General features: G+C 43.3%; 1 protein-coding gene across 1 annotated transcript in view; it reads left to right on the top strand.

The window, feature by feature from the left end:
• The window catches only part of MRPS6 (mitochondrial ribosomal protein S6), a 135004-nt gene extending 117529 nt beyond the window's left edge, over nucleotides 1-17475 (top strand). The window contains exon 4 of the mRNA XM_044750935.2: nucleotides 16907-17475. Coding sequence (XP_044606870.2) covers nucleotides 16907-17096 — 190 coding nt within the window. The 3' untranslated portion in view covers nucleotides 17097-17475. The remainder of the gene's footprint in view (nucleotides 1-16906) is intronic.
• Nucleotides 17476-17711: the final 236 nt, after the last annotated feature.

Genomic DNA, 17711 nt, shown 5'->3' on the forward strand with positions numbered 1-17711 from the left:
ATTTTCAGGGATGTGCGGTAGGAGTGCTGCTTCTGCCATTTTTCCAAGTGGAGGATTTGACTTTGTTGAGGACTGGTATGACCAGCATCCTAGAATTTGCACTTCTCACAAGCGTCTGGGTCGTGCTCCTGCCACTGTCCCAGGACCACACTTTGAGAGCCGTTGTACTAACTCAGTTTTCAGGCCTCTGTGTGCAGTGGTGGGGTGGGGTGGTGCTGTTTCTCTTTTATGGCTGGATAAGTTCAGATCCTGGAAGAACTCACCTGGAACTACGCCAGAACTGCTAACAGCATTAGCCCCACGTTCCAGATTCCTGACAAGGTATACGTGCCCCACCAAGGACTGGGTTGCTCTCACGTAGTTCATTTACATTTAAGGGTTTTATTCTGGTTCTTTTACTTTCAGATTCTTCAGCAAAGCAGAAGCAACATTCATTCTTTTTCTTTTTCTTTAGTGCTTTATCTCCCCAATTCCCCCCCGTACATAGTTGTGTATCTTAGTTGCAGGTCCTTTTAGTTGTGGCTTGTGGGACGCCGCCTCAGCGTGGCCTGACAAGTGGTGCCATGTCCACACCCAGGATCTAAACTGGCGGCCCAGGCCGCTGCAGCGGAGTGCACGAACTTAACCACTCGGCCACGGGGCCGGCCCCTAGAGAAGCAACATTCTTAAGGTGTGTTATATATAGACACAGAAAGGTGGTGACCAGCCCCAGTCACTCATGTCATGTTTTAAGCTTGTTTTTCTGGGATAAATCACTGTCTGGTATTTATTTGTTTACGGTAATGTTTTCTGAAGTGTGGTCTCTGCTACACTAGTTATACAGATATGCTCCACCGAAAAATGGGGGGTGTGTGTGTGATCAGTTCACTTGGGAAGACTTGCCTGATCTGATCCCTTCTAGAGATTCACAGCACATGTTAGCATGTAAATGGTCAAAAGCCCTTCGGTAAGATGCCTTCATTTATCGATTTTATTTGACCATGTTTTCTTTTATTTTTGTAACGCTCAGGGATACCCTTCTCAGTGACTTCTCGTAAATGAGGCGAGGACGGTCTGCTGTGGTTTGGAATTCCCTGGATGTGAGGGTAGAGTTGAGTGGTATGTCAGGTGTCTGCAGGGTGGAGCTTCAGCGTAGTCTGAAATTCTTCTGGCTTTAGCCGGTTCTTCCGTATCACTAACCTCAGCGACATTTGTAGCAGGCATTTTGTTCGTTTGACAAGTTGTTTATGTGTGTTGCATGTAGCCACAGGAGATGTTACAAACATGTAGTAAACAGATTACGTGCCAGGGTGTGCTGGGTGCTGGGCAGGCTCGCTCTTAGGAAGTGCTCTAAGGAGAAACAGAGCAGTCTTGTCTGTTGCACATTTATCAGCATTCAGAAGTTTTTTGCTCTTTTTGAACAGTCCTGGAGGCCATTACATGGATCTGTGATTTTGGTGGGGCACTGATTCGAATCCCAAGGCTGGTGTGTGAGAGCCAGTTTTATAGCTGGCTAATGAGTGAGCCTAGATGTCCTCTGAGAATCCACATTGCACAGTGGTGCTCTTGGTATTATGTGTTTGTTGCTTTTACGTTTTATGAGAACAAACGGTATGTCGTAGTGGTATTCCCGGGTCTCGGGATGGTTCTTGTGATTGTTGTGGTTCCTGATCTCAAGGAGTTTTCAGCTGAATCAGGGGCTTGCCTGCATATGGCTAACCTAGGCGCCAGCAACGAGGTGTAAGCAGAGGCCCAGCACAGCAGGGTCACCAGCCCAGGCCGACAGCCAGGCATCTCTGTTGCAGTTACGTCCCATCATGTGGGGTGATTGCCTCTCCTGTTCTCCCATGCTCACCTCCTTCCCCCAGATCCACACCCTGTTGCACACATGCCAAGTGGACCTGAGAGAGAAATGAGAGTGCAAAAGTGCTTTGCTCAGAGAGATCCTGCTACTTCAGGAGTATTTGTGAAGGAGGAAGAGGTAGTACCTTGAAAGTTGTAGCTGGTGTTTATTATTGTGTCAAGCCTTTTTATGCGGTTTATGCCCCCAAAATACAATCATTATATTCCAAATACTAATTTGGTCAGTCCTCCCTTTAGAAAGAGGTTCCATTCCAGAAATTTGTCTGAAAGTCTTTTGTTTATAACTAGCAACCTATTTTCCCATTGGAACAATTTGATGGTTAAGTTCCCAGGCTGATCCACGGAAAGTTACTTAACTCAAAATCTCTGAGGCTCAGTAGAAATGGGCTAGTCATTTACGTACAGCTGAACACCATTTGAAAACTTGTTTTTAAAAATGCTGCTCTGCGTTGCACCTGGCCGCAGAGTGGATCCTGGGTCACGTCCCCTTTGTCGGGGATGCGGTTGATATTTCAGCTATAAGTAAGACTGTTCTTCTAGGGAAGCCGCGTCCCGCATTAGTTGTCCCCCACGTGATGTGAATTTAGGAACAGGGAGGAGTTGACCAGATCCTCCTGTTGCTGTTTGGACCAGGTTGGGGTGGTTGGGAAGTTTGGGTCTTCTCCCAGCTTTCCAGATGGGGGCTTCCGGCCTCGCTCACTGTCCCCCCACTCCCCCGCCCCGTTGTTGCCAAGCGGTGTCTGGAAACCCCTGGAGCATGATTCAGAGCTGAGAGGTCTTAGAAGGCTTATGGTTCATTCTCTGTTCTGGATTTGCTTTGGTCTCTTGGAGGCCCCCTAGCTCCTCTCTCCTTTGTACCTTTCATAGCGTCATCGACTCTGTGGGAAGGGCAGGGTTGGTGTTGTGGAAAAATCGTAGTGTTCCTCGCAGTCAGAAAGGGGAGGATGTCACACATGCAGCGGGGAGCAGTGGGAGCAGATGCTCATTCAGACCCTTGCTAGAAAGGGGCAGGCATTTTACTGCATCACAGTGTCTGTCACCCTCTGCCAGAACCACTTCAGCATCGTACTCCAGGGCTGCACGTACTAGTTGAAGGCTGTCTTCCCACTAGATGGGGCTGGACTGAGACTCGTGAGTGCCTGCTGGTGCATGAGAGGGAACTATAGAAGAAACCGGGGTCCGTATTTAGTGCCGGGCTTGTGCCTGTTTGTAACAGCGTGCCCCAGATTGGCTTTGTCTGTTTCTACCGGGTCTCATTTTACTGCAGTGAGATTGGGGTGACTGCAGAATGCGTCGGTGTGAGAACTCTTAAGTAGTGAAGGAGATTTTTCTTGCCTGTTTTCTGCCTTCTTTCTCTGTTCTCATCTGCTGTAAAGTGTGAATAGGTGCTTATAGCAAAGATCTGCTGGCCTACATATAAGATGCCCTTCTATTTACGGGTAAGCAGAAGGATAAAAATAGCTGGCTGTATGGTGAACCAGTGGAATTTTACTGACTTGTTCCCCAAATGTGTCTGCAGCTTACTCCAAGAGAGCTGGCACCCTCTCTAGAGGAGATTGATTCTCCTCTGTAGTTTTCCCGTTAGCTAACATTTCCATGTTCTCGTGCTCTTCTGCCAGCATTGAGTCCAGGCCAGCATCCTGACCCCATTCTTGTGTGTAGCTGCTCCATGACGGGGTTTCAAGGCAGGGCTGCTGTGGCCTTGGAGGTTTCTTTTTAGTGGCAGCGCCCCAAGATTTGTAAGGATTCTGCAGCAGGTTTGGTGGTTTTTAAAATGTATGAGAATAAACAGATAAAAAAGAATGGGGCTTTTCCATGCAGAGGGTATCTTGGTTTTAAGGTGAATAATTCACTGCCTCAGTGAAGCCTGAATCCAGCAAGGTTTAACCGATACAGTCTAGAAACTGGCATTCAGACAGATCTGTTTTCTATTTTCAAAAAGGCTCGAAGATGCTTCATGGCTTCAGATCCCTCCCATCCCCCTCCTCCACCTCCCACCCACTGTGAACCACTGAGCGCTTCAGTGGAAATTTCCACTTGTCTGCCAGGGGGAATGGGAGGCTGTGAGTGTGTGGCTGAGAGAGACAAAGACAAAGAATATAACTCAAGTTCAAGCAAGCACTTTTTATGGGAAACTTGTAAATACAGGGTTAAGACAAACGTGAAATAAAAAACAAATAGAACCTTTACATTTAGGAGCATTGCAAGAAGACACGTTTCCTCCCTGAACATGGGGGGTTGCGGAGCTGGGGGCTGGCAGCCCTGGGCTGTCTACATAGACTTGTGTCAGAAGGTGACTGAGTGGTGCTCAGCGCTAGGACCCTAGGGAAGAGGAGCAGAAAGAACAGTGAGAGCTGCTGGCTCCCTCGTGAACCTGCTGCTCTGGGTGGAGTCTTCTTGCTGGCTTCGTTTTCCAGCATTGGGCTCAGTCTGTCCTGGGGAAGCCATTTCTCCGGGTCTTCCCGGATCTCTCTGGAGTTTGTCATGGTAGTGGAGAGTTTTTGTAGTGTGAGAGTGTCTTAAGAACTACAAAGGAGGGTAAATTATCACCTTGAAGACCGTGTGGGCAGGTTCAACCTACAGAATAGTTCGCTGTTCCTCCGGCTTTTGAACCTCAGAATCTGGGAGGAGAAACGCGTTAGTGCACTGCACCTTTTTTTGTACTTTCTCTCCTCGGCCAGTATCAGTCATCTTACTTCCACTTGTGCAGAGTTGGTGCTGATAAAAGTTAAGTGCTTTTCTAAAGAAAAGAGAGCTGCTTGGCTAAAGCTGGTGTCTACCTTGTAGATAACCACACGTGGGAAAACACTCCTTTAAATGTAAACACTGTTGGGCTTTGTGTCTAAGGCGATGGTGATGCTTCCGTCCACCTGGCTGCCTGGTGTGCAGAACTATTTCACTGGCGCCGCTGAGCACATGGCTGAAGGTCCTGGAAACGTATAACATAATTAGATTTTAGATTGCTAAGCTGGGGTTTTTCAGAACGCTCTGCCCATCTATTAATCATTGATTAGAGTCAGAGTAGAGAATGGAAAACTATTTGGGGAACTAATATATTTTTTTCATATTGGAATCTCAACTTTTGCGTTTATTTAGGCAGTTGCAACTGTAGTCATAATTCTGAACTATTCTACCTTGACTGAGGAGCTTATCATGAAGCTGGAGATAAGAAAGAGTCCGCATGTGTTGTGACTTGTGGTCTTGTGTTTTGGTCCTGCCAGCTTGGTTGGGGGAGAAGCAGACATTGATATCTCATTGTGGTTGTTGAGTCCTCTTGATCCTCCCCTCTCGTAGGGCCAGGAGGAAGGTGGGGCACAGGGCTCTCAGATGCCTCTGGAGACACTGAGCCCCTCTTTGGGCCCCTAACAGCAGCTCATCTGGATTTCAGAATGGCTTCTCCATGGCAGCCTTCAGCAAGATGGAGGGAGTGGGTGTCAGGGGAGTTCCAAGGTCATTTTTGCAACCTAACTCCCATTTTTACAGGTCTGTTAGGGCCCAGTACTGTCCTGCGGAAGGGCTCCTTAGAGGCCCCAGAAGCTGCCCAGAACTACAGCTCCAAGGAGGTTGTTCCTGGGCCTCACTTCCTTCATGTGTAAAAATGCAAATGCCGGGCTGCACTTGGTGCGTCTTTCATATCTGAAAAAAGTCTTATTGTCATGCCTCAGGTCGTCTGTAGTTAGAAAACCCAGCCGCTGGGAGTCAGGTGTCGCTGACCCCGCGTCATTTCCACTCTCTCCTGCAGAACTGGGCATCTTGTGGAAGTAGTGGAAGCCTGGGTTTCTGCTAGCACAGCGGCCCTGTGACTTCTCTCCCCAGCTGGCCTAAATGTTCAGGAGGTTGAGGCCGTGTGTACCTCATCTTGTTAGCCTCCTTCTGAGGTTTGCCCTTAGTAGATATTCATTGATCAGTTAAGTTTGCCCAAGATAACTAGGTGAGAAAAAAGAACATATACTGGCAGCAACCAGGAATTGGTCACGTTCTTTCCTGTGTGGGAAGCCATAATGGACTGTTGACCTGTGTGCTTGGGTCACTAAGGCAGGTGGAGATTGAGTTTGTCCAGGGCTTCTGCTTGGTTCCCTCGTGATGGGGAGGGACTTCTTGGTTCCCTGGGAGGGAGGTGGGGAGGTAAGAGGTTCAGCTTTCAACTGGGAGTGATGAATACAGGAAGATCTGCCCATCTCTGAGCCATTCCCCCCTTCTCTGTTTTGGTGGTGGTTCCTTTTTGTGGAAATTTCCATGGTGTAATAAGGAGCATGGGAGTAGAAGCAGTCTTTGCCCACATGAGCTCCAGGCACAGATCAGCAGGGTGATAAGCATGAAGTGATTGTCACAGCTGTGGTTGTGGGCACAAACCCATTTGCATTTTGGCCACTGCTCTTGTTTGGGTTTGGTTGCTAGAGGAGTGTCATGACCGGTAGAGGGAGGGCACAGTAGGTCAAAGAAGGCAAAGGCTCGAGGGGTTTGGTCGTAGTGGGGAGCCTCCAGAAGCCAAGCTTAGGATTTTCAGGCCCTTTTTCTAGGGCTTCATTTTGTCCTTGAGAAACCTCCAAAATGCTGGCTGCTAGGTAGCAAGAGATTTTGACAGAGTAGAGAACCATGGGGTCTGGAGACTGGACCTGTGTGCTTGGGTCACTAAGGCAGGTGGAGATTGAGTTTGTCCAGGGCTTCTGCTTGGTTCCTGCCTCTCACTTCGTGACGTGGAGCAGATCAGTTTCCTCATAAGAAACCTGAAAGGGTTGGATGCAGTGTCTTCATGGTCCTCTCCCACACTTCACATTCTGTGGTTCTGTAACCCCTTGGTCCCCGAAGTTACCTGTGGCTTCTTGTGTCCTGGAGTCAAAAGGCCTTCTCTGTTACAATCCTGATTGTGGCCCCTTAGTAGCTGAGTGACCTTGAGCTCATGACTTGACTGTTATAAAACTCAGAGGAGGCAAGTGTAGGAAACCAGTTTGAAAACTGCTAGACTAGTAGTTGTTGCTGGGGAGAGGGCTGCTGAACCCAAACCAGTGCCAACACCACTTCCTCTTCTTCCATTTCCTGAATTGCCACATGGAGTGGAACTTCCACTTCCCTTTCATCCTCTTCCTCAGAAGCTCTTTAAAAGATGTGAGAGCAATTTGAAAATTAGAAAGTTCTAGTAAGACATTCCCTTTAATTTCTGAAGTAAGAGGCTTCTGATGTATCTGGCATCTAGTCTCCATCCTTGGGTATCCTTTTTACCCTTATTGCAAAATGGTATCCAAAAGCTTTGAGTATATTTCTTAGGATCGTTTGGTGAGGACCAGTGTATGGAGAACACCGTTCAGGAAGACTGCAAGAGAATTGATTTGTGGGCAGCTGAGTTGGTTGTTGGCAACTGTAAACACACTTTCTCTTAGAAACAGGTTTAGACTCGAAGGCTAGCCCACAGAAAGGCCTCTGTGGTGCAGTTGAATGGAGAATGGATGAAAACAATGCTTGCTGAACCCAGATATGGTATCTGACTAACTTTAATACTTGACTGTAACGAAAGGCAGGCTTAACTCAGGAGAGGAGACGCTTGTGGACTTTCTGGAGGGAGGGGACTTGGAGCAGTCCAGGACTGGCAGTGGGGATTGCTTGGGTTACTGAGTGCCCAGAGTGTGTCAGGCCCTTGCTGAGCACTTCCCTCCGTGTTACCCTAGGTAGTACGTGGCATTTCACCAGCACACTCCCTCAGGCTGTAAGCACAGGGCTTTAAGTGTGATAAAGCAGAAGAGGAAGAGTCTTCCAGGAAAACTGGACAGAAGTCAAGGAAAGAGGAAGGAGCTCAGAGAGGATGCATATGTGTTTAAAGAAAAAATGCCCTTCATAGAATTAAGTACAGTGGGAATGTTGGCAGTCAAAGGGTGAGGTCATGACTTGTCCATGGTAGTTTGGAAGGACATTTTGATGAGTGCTGAATGAAAGAACAAATGGGTAAAAAGGGAAGAAAGAGGTGCTGGGTGCTATGTTGAGTGACAGCTGTCCATGCCCTGGCCCCCAGGCAGCCAAAGTTATTTGGGGGTTGGGGGAGTGGGTTAAGGGCTGGGGAGTGGCAAGGAAAAGGAAATTTAAGGTTAATCACACTTATATTTTAGGCTCCAATCCAGATCCTTGCTCAAGGTAAGTAATCAATACAGTCATATACCACATTTTGGTCAACAGTGGACTACATGTATGATGGTTGTCCCGTAAGATTATAATGGACCTGAAGAATTCCTATCTCCTGGTGTTGGCCTAACCTTTGTAATGTCATAGCTGTCGTAACGTCATAGTGCCACACTTTACTCGTGTGTATGTGGTGATGTGGTGTGGTAAACAAACCTGTGCTGCCAGTTACATAAAAGTGTAGCATGTTCAATTATCAGTACAGTGTATAATCCTTGATAGTGATAAAAGACAGCTGTGTTACTGGTTTGTGTATTTACTGTACTGTATACTTTTTATCATTAGTTTAGAGTATACTCTTTCTACTTATAAAAAAAAATTTGCTGTAAAACCTTATGCTGTGTTTCACCAGCAGCAGCTTCAAACATCTCATCTCTTGATTGCATCATTCTCTCTTGTGCTTGATTTAATCTTGTGTCACTTTGTTCATCATGGCTCCTAAGCACACACTATCCACTGCTCATGTTGCTAATAAGAGGCCATATTGAGGGGCCAGCCTGGTGGTGCAGTGGTTAAGTTCACACGTTCCACTTTGGTGGCCCAGTTTGGATCTCGGGTGCAGACCTGCACACCGCTTATCAAGCCATGCTGTGGCGGGCATCCCACATATAAAATAGAGGAAGATTGGCACAGAGTGTAGCTCAGGGCCAATCTTCCTCAGCAAAAAGAGGAGGATTGGTGGCAGATGTTAGCTCAGGGCTAATCTTCCTCAAAAAAAAAGAGGCCATGTTGAGCGATTGATCTGGAAACAAAATTAAAAGTGATCAAGGACTACGAAGGTGGAAAATCAGTGATGGTTATTACTCCCCAGGCAGGCATGTCCCATTCTGCCATAGCCACAATCTTGAAGAACAAGAACAAAGTGATGAAGGCTGTTAAAGGATCTGCTTCATTGAAGGCCATGAGACTAACAGAAATTCAAGAAGGGCCTGGAGAAACTTCTAATGACCTGGATTGAAGACCAGGCACAGAAGCATGTCCTCAGCACTGTGACGATAATGGCCAAAGCAAAAAGTTGGTTTGCAATTGATGAAAGAAAAGGCTGGATCCGATTGTGATGTTGAATTTGCTGCTAGGTGTGGGTGGTTTAAATGATTAAAGAATGTTGTTCGTCACATAATGTGAAAGTGGTGAGTCTGCGAGTGCTGATGTGAAGGCAGCTGAGGAATTTTTGGAAACTGGATGAGCTGACTGTGGAGGAAAATTACTTGCCAGAGAAGATAGTCAATATGGATGAACCTCCCTATGCTGGAAACAGATGCTTGAAAGTACTTTTATCCATAAGGAGGCCAAGTCAACAAAAGGTTTCAAGGCTTTTAAGGACAGGATAACAGTCTGACTTGCGGGCAGTATTGCAGGCTACAAATTGAAACTTTGTGACCTGGCACAGTGGGAACCCCAGGATCTTCAAGCATATCAATAAGCATACACTGCCAGTGCACTACAGGAGCAATAAGAGGTCATGGATGACCCAACTCCTCTTCCAAGATGCCCTCCTGAATTGCTATGCCAGCAAAATGGAGAGGTGCTATTTGGAGAATAACATACCTTTCAAGATTTTGTTTATTGTTGATGTCCTGGACATCCTCCTTTTATTGGTGATCTTCATCCCAATATCAAAGTGGTGTTTCTGCCTCCAGACACCACCTCTTTGATCCAACCAATGGATCAAGGAGTTTTAGCAGCTTTTAAGGCCTACCCCCTGAGGAGGACATTTGCCCAGGCTATTTGCTGCAACTGAGGAAGACATTGAGACCATTCTGGAAGGATTACACTATGACTACACCAAGAACCTTGCTTAGGCTTGGGGTGATGTCACAAAGGAGTGTATGAATGGAATCTGGAAGAAGACACTCAGGAGGTTCGTCTGTGACATCAAAGGATTTGCCAAGGATGAGGAGGTTGCAGAAATCAACAAGGCTGTGTTGAGATGGCAAACGACTTTAACTCAGGTGTGGATGAGGATGACATGGAGGAGCTCCTAGAGGTGGTTCCTGAGGAACTGACTACTGAGGACTTGTTGGAACTGGAACAGGCACACATAGCTGAAGAAGAGGCAAGAGAAAAGGAAACTGTAGGAGAAGGAAAAGAGGGACACTCAAGAAAAATTTTCAGTGAAGGATTTAGCAGAAGCATTTGCAGACTTCAACAAGCTCTTTGAAAAGTGTGAAAACATGGAACATAACACTGAAAAGCTTTCATTAATAGAGAGGAATGTTCGTGGTGGATTATCTGCTTACAAGAAAATCTGTGATAAACAAAACCAAGCAAACCACCATGGACATGTTTCTGCAAAGAGTGGCACCTCCTCAAGAAGAGCCTCAGGCAGGTCCTTCAGGAGGTGTTCAAGAAGAAGGCACTGTTATCATAGGAGGTGACAGCTCCATGCATGTTACTGCCCCTGCAGACTTTCCAGTGGGTCAAGATGTGGAGGTGAAGACGGTGATATTGATCATCCTGACGCTGTGTAGGCCTAGGCTAATGTGTGTGTTTGTGTCTTAGTTTTTAACAGAAAACTTTAATAAAGAAAAATTTTTAAATAGAAAAAAGCTTATAGAATAAGGTTATAAAGAAAGGAAATTTTTGTACAGCTGTAAAATGTGTGTTTAAGCCAAGCATTATTACAAGAGTCAAAAAGCTAAAAAAAATTAAAGTTTATCAAGTAACAAAGTTACAGTATGCCAAGGTTAATTTATTATTATTAATAAATTTAATGTAGCCCACGTGTACAGTGTTAACACAGTCCACAGGAGTGTCCAGTAACATCCTAGCCTTCATGTTCACTCACCACTCACTCACTCCCCCAGAGCAGTGCCCAGTCCAGCAAGCTCCCTTCATGGTAAGTGCCCTACACAGGTGTACCATATTTTGATTTTACCTTTTCTATGTTTAGATATGTTTAGATGCACAAACACTTACCACTGTATTACACTCGCCTACAGTATGCAGCACAGTAACGTGCTGTACAGGTTTGTCGCCTAGGAGCAGTAGGCTCTACCATACACCTAGGTGTGTAGTAGGCTGTACCGTCTAGGTTTGTGTAAGTACACTCTGTGATGGTCACACAAAGATGAATTTGCCTAAAGATGCGTTTCTCAGAACGTGTCCCCATTGTTACGTGATGCATGACCATAATTAAATGTGGAACAAATGAGCGGTTCTTAAGTTGGATGGTTACAATCCTGCTGTCTGCTATGTGGAGTAGAAATAAGTGGAATTAAACCTTGGAAAATTTGGCCAAGCTGGTGTGGAATTTTCAGAGTGAGCCCAAATGGTGGTTTCATGAGCGAGCAAGTGTGCAAGTCATGCCTCAAGAAGTTTGCCAGGTATTGGAGGAGTTTACGCTGTTTTTATTTCATTTCTCGAGAAACCCTGCGAGTCTTCATTAGCTGTAATTTCTCCCTCACCACCCCCCCATATCAAATCATTCACTGAGTCCTGCCACTTCAATTTCCTACATTCCTCTTTTATGTCAACAGCTTTATAAAGATATAATTGACAAACATTAAACTGCACATATTTAAAGTGTGCAATTGAATAAGGTTGATGTGTGTATATACCCATGAAATCACCACAATCAATCAATAAACAAATTGGTCGCCCCAGAAGTTTCCTCCTGCCTCTTCTGATCCTTCCCTCCGCTTGTACCCCCATCCCTAGAAACCACTGATCTGCTTTCTTTCACTATAGATTAGTTTACATTTTCTAGAATCTTATTTAGGTAGAATCAGACAGTATGTACTCTTTTTTACTCTAGTTTCTTTCACTCAGCAAAATTGTGATGAGATTCGTCAATAGTCTGTATCAATAGTTTATTTCTTTTTATTGCCAAATAGTATGCCATTGTATGGATATACCACAGTTTGCTTATCAGTTTACATATTGATGGATATTAGTGTTGTTTATAAATAAAACTGCTATAAACATTCATGTACAAGTTGTTGTATGGGCACATTCTTTAATTTTCTTGGGTAAATACCTAGGAGTGAAATGGCTTGATCATAATAGCGGGGATATGTTTGTCTTTAAGAAAATGCCAAACTGTTTTCCGAAGTGGTTGTATCATTTTTGCTTCCCACTAGCAGTGCATGAGAATGCCTGTTCTTCTGCGTCCTCAGCAGCACTTGGTATGGTCAGTGTTTTTAATTATAGCCATTCTAGTAGGTTTCTCTCTGTCGTTTTCATTTGCATTTCTCTAATGACTAATTGTATTGAGCATCTTTTCATGTGCTTCTTCACCATTGTATATCTTCGGTGAAATGCTCTTCAAATCTTATGCCCATTTTTTAAAAATGGCTTTTATTAAAAATTAAATTTTGTGAGTTCTTTGTATTCTAGAATCAAGTTCTTTATCAGACGTGTGATTTACAAATCCTAGCCTGTAGCTTGTCTTTTTATTATCTTAACAGTCTCTTTGAAAGAGCACTTTTTAATTTTGATGTCTAATTTATCAAATTTTTCTTTTATGGATTGTGTCTAAGGTGTCCCTGCTTAACCCAAGGTCACGAAGGTTTTCTCCTGTGTTTTCTTCTAGTTGTATAGGTTTATGTTTTATGTTTAGATCTGTGCTGCATTTTGAGTTCATTTTTGTATATGGTACAGATATGTATCAAACTTCATTTTTTTGCACCTAGATATTGAATTGTTCCAGCACCATTTGTTGAAAAGTCTGTCCGTTCTCCACTGAATTGCGTTTGCAGCTTTGTCAAAAATCAGTTGTGCATAAATGTATAGGTCTATTTCAGGACTCTCTGTTCTCTTGATCTATTTGTGTGTCTTTATATGAATACCACACTGTCTTGATTACTATCGCTTTATAATAAGTCTTGAAATCAGATAGTGTTAGTCCTTCAACTTTATGCTTTATCAGCGTTGTTTTGACTGTTCTCATTCTTTGAATTTTCATATGAACTTTAGAATCAGTTTGTCAATTTCTAATAAAAAAGTCTGCTAGGATTTTGATTGCGATTCTTTTGGATCTGTAAGTCATTTTGGGAGAATTGATGTCTAAATAAATTTGAATCTTTCTGTCGATGGACAAGACATCCCTCTGCATTTGTGTAGGTTTTCTCTAAATTCTTTCAGCAACGTTTTGTGGTTTTTAGTGTACAGGTCTTGCACATCTTTTGTCAGACTTATCCCTAAGTATTTTTATATTTAATTTAAGGTCTGATTATTTGTTGCTAGTATATAGAAATATAGTTGAGTTTTTGTATATTGATCTTGTATCTTGTAACCTTGCTAAACTTACTAGTTCAAGTAGCTTTTTTTTTTGATAAATTTTTTCACATTTTTCCATATACACAATCATGACTTGTGTATAAAGACAGTCTTTACTTCTTCCTTCCCATGCTGGATGCCTTTTATTTATTCATATATTTATTTTGCCTTATTTGCACTGACAAGAACCTGCAGTAAAATGTTGAATAGAAGTGGTGAAAACAGATATTTTCGTTTGTTCCATATCTTAGGGGGAAAGCATCCAGATCACCAGCTAGGATGATGTTAGTTGCAGGTTTTTCAAAGATGCTCTTTATAAGGTTGAAGAGGGTCCTTTCTATCCCTAGTTTGCTGCGAGTGTAATAAAAAATGGGCATGAGAATTTAAGTGCTTTTTTGTGTGTGTCTAGTGAACTGATCACGTGATTTTTCTTTTTCTCATTTGCTAATATGGTGATTTACATTGATTGGTTTTCAGATGTTAAGCCAATCTTGCATTCTTGGGCTAAACCCTACTTGGTCATCCTGTATTGTCCTTTTTATATATTATAGTAGTCAATTTGCTAAAATTTTGTTTAGGATTTTTTCATTTATGTTCGTGAGGGACATTGGTCTGTTTTTTTCTTTTCTTGTAACGTCTTTGTCTGTCTTGGTATCAGGGTAATGCTGGCCTCAGAGAACAAGTTCAGAATTGTTTTCCTATTTTCTGGATCAGTTTGTATCAAAATTGGTATTTTTCCCTTAAACATTTGGTAGAATTTACCAGTGAAGCCATTTGGGTCTGTAGTTTTCTTTGCGGGAGAGTTTGTAACTACAAATTTAATTTCTTTAGTAAATATAGGGCTATTCAGGTTATCTGTTTATTCTTGAGTGAGTTTTGGTAGTTGGTATTTTTCAAGGACTTTTGGCTAAGTTGTCAAATTTATTGCAGAAATTGTTTATGATATTCCCTTACCATCCTTTTAATAGCTGTAAAATTTGTAGTCATTTCACCTCTCTCATTCTCGAATATTGGTAATTTGTGTCTTATCTCTTTTTATTGATCAGTCTCACTAGAGGTATATCGGTTTTATTGATCTTCTCAGTGAACTAGTATTTGGTTTCATTGATTTGCTCTATGGTTTTTCTGTTTCCTGATTTCAGAGGTTTCTGCTCTGATCTTTGTTATTAGCATTAATAGTATTGTCTTACTTTACATTTAATTTGCTCCTCTTTTTTCAGTTTCTTAAGGTGGAAGCTGAGATCATTGACTTGAGGCCTTTTTCTTTTGCTACGAAGGTGTTTAGTGCTATAAATGTCCTCTTGGGCTGGCCCCGTGGCCGAGTGGTTAAGTTCGCGCGCTCCGCTGCAGGCGGCCCAGTGTTTCGTTGGTTCGAATCCTGGGCGCGGACATGGCACTGCTCATCAAACCATGCTGAGGCAGCGTCCCCCATGCCACAACTAGAAGAACCCACAACGAAGAATACACAACTGTGTACCGGGGGGCGTTGGGGAGAAAAAGGAAAAAAAATAAAATCTTTAAAAAAAAAAAAAAAATGTCCTCTTAAGTACTGCTTTCGTGGCATCCCCCCCGTTTTTTAATGTTGTTTTCATTTTTGTTCATTTCAAAGTAGTTTATGTTGTCCCTTTTGATTTCTTCTTTGATCTGTAGGTTATTTGACCCATAGATATATGTTTAGTTTCCAAGTATTTTGGGATTTTTTCCAAGATTTTTCTGTGTGACTCGAATCCCTTTAGATTTGTTGAGACTTGCTTCATGGCCCAGAATGTGGTCGACCTTGGTAAATGTTCCGTGTGCTTGAGAACAGTGCGTATCCTGCTGTTGTCTGGTGGAGGGTTCTATAAATGTCAGATAAATTGGTTGATGGTGGTGTTCACTTTTTCTATATCTTTGCTGATTTTCTGTATGCTAGTTCCATCCATTACTGAGGGAGGAACGTTAAAAGTCTCCAACTATTGTTGTGGGTTTGTCTGTTTGTCTTTTCAGTTCTGTTAATTTTTACTTCCTCTGTGCTGAAGCTCTGTTATCTGCTACAGACACATTTAGGACTGTTGTGCCTTCTTGGTGAACCCAGCATTATGTATTGTCTTTTTTCCCCTGGTAATTTTCTTTGTTCTGAGATCTACTTTGTCTGATATTACTGTAGCCACTTGAGCTTTCTTTTGATTAATGTTTTTACATGATAAATGTTTTTCTGTCCTTTTACTTTTAATTATTGTTTACTTGGATGACTTTCCCACTAGGCTTGGCTAAGAGTGAATGGTTGCTTGGGAAATTTTCTTATGAGTTTTGAACCCTCTTTGTGTGGAATTACACAAAATTCCATCCTTTTTCTCATCACTTCCTTCCTTGCTGAATTTGTCCATTTTCAATTTGGTCTTTCCTGCTTTCTGTGAGACTCCCACCTTTCATGCTAACACCACCACTGTCAAGTATTTACTGTGGATCTGTTGTATGTTTGCCTCTGTTCAGGGTGCTGGGGATAGAGCAACAAAATCCGTCTTTCTAGAGCAGTTATGTCTTAGTGGAGTGAGACAGAAAGTAAACATATACATACTCTTTCAGTGGTGATAAAGTGCTGTGGGAAAAAAAATAAAGCATTGACTAAGTGAAATAGAGTAACGAGGCTGGGGGGGGGGTGGGGGCAAGGACGATATTGCTTTAGAAGTGGTCAGAGAAGGCCTCTCTGACAAGGTGACATTTGGACAGAAACATGATGGGAGTGAGGGATGAGTTATGGGCACAGAACATTTCTGGCAGAAGGAACATTGAGTGCAAAGACCTAGGATGGGAATATCTTTGGGAGAAGAATGTACCAGAACAAAGTAAGTGATGTGATGTCAAAAGGTCATCTTAACCAGCTGGAACATCGCAGAATCCTGAAACACTGCATTGAAACTGTCCTTTACCAACGCTGTGGTCCAAACCACACAATACAAGGGAGGCTCGCACGTTCAGAACTGAGAGGAGCGGTGGGCGGGAATAAAGAGGCTTCTTCCTTTCTGTTGTTGCCCAGCTGAGTGCTGATGCAGTTGTCGATCTTTAAGACCAGTGAGCTCTATGAGATGCCTGTTCGGAGTAGAGGAATGTTAAATTCTTTCTCTCATCCAAGATTCAAGTCATTTTCTTTTCGTTCCTTGTCAATTCTTGAATGTGCAAGATAGTCTTGGACAAGTCCCAGACCTTTCTTAATCTTTTTCCTCATTTGTAAAGTGTGGCTGATTGTACTTACTGTATCTCTTAGGTACATTGAGTCACTTGAAAACTCCTTTGGAAAATTAGGAGACTAATACATGTTTTCACAAAAAACGTCAACTAATGGTTTGAAAAATTGAGTCTTGTTGAACAGCAAGTTCGGTCCTTGCACCCCTAAGTTTACCATACTTCTCGTGTTTCCCGCTGTATGTAGTGTCACACTGCTTTTTTGCTACCACAAAGTTTGTTTGGATTCAGATTTTCACGCGAGTGTAATGGGAAAAGGCCGTAGGAAAAGGGATATTGGGTATACACTACACTTCTGTTTTGCTGGTCAGCTGGCATTTCTATCTTGACAAAGAGTGTGTGTGTGTAGCTGATGTCTTTATCTGGGGAAGGAGTAAAATGAAAACATTGACCAAATTAGTGGAATTGTTGTATTTCAGAAAGCAGGAATTCACAAATTTTTATTTTATTGCAGGTATTTCTTGGTGGATTTTTATGCACCACCAACAGCTGTTGAAAGCATAATGGAGTACTTGTCTCGAGACATTGATGTGATTAGACCGAATGTTGTAAAACACCCTCTGACCCAGGAAGTAAAAGAGTGTGGAGGGATTGTCCCAGTCCCACTTGAAGAGAAACTCTATTCCATGAAGAAGAGGAAGTGAGAAGATTCACCAGATTTTAGCCTTATGTTTAAGTCTCTCACTTTTGAGCATCGTGGATTAATAATTTACAAGCTTGACCTTTATACAAGAGTGTGTTCCAGGTGCCATTTGATTTTTAAAAGGTATTTTTTGGCTCTTGATTCCCTTTGCTCTGAGAGGTGTGGGAATGGCTTGCTTAGAGCCACTTTGTCATCTGTGGTCCCAGTACACTGGTTTTGATTTTGTTTCATTAGTGTGATTTCTTTGTCAGTGAGGACTTTGTGCCCTGCAACGACACCAATATCATCTTGAAAAGCAAAACTCAGGAAAACTGCCTTGGATCGCGAGCCAGTCATTCAGGCTGTATAACCATGCAAAATAAAATTTTAAGGCCGCTGCATGATGTGAGTAACTTCTTAGCAGAGTAACACATGATTTTAAAAACTGCAGGAAGTGTTCTGTGTCTTCCCCTACCCGGCACACTGCACTACCCCAGGCCTCGCAGCGCCCGTCTGCCCAGAAGGCTGGCTGTGTGTGGGAAGGGTGACCCGCTTTCCAGCCCGAGTGCAGAGACGGGGAGAAGCAGGGGTTAGGGCCGAGTCGGGGGGTGTCTGTCTCTTGACTAATGGGCATTGT

This window comes from Equus asinus, chromosome 18 (genome assembly GCF_041296235.1).
Source record: "Equus asinus isolate D_3611 breed Donkey chromosome 18, EquAss-T2T_v2, whole genome shotgun sequence".
In the NCBI taxonomy this organism is placed as follows: Eukaryota; Metazoa; Chordata; class Mammalia; order Perissodactyla; family Equidae; genus Equus; species Equus asinus.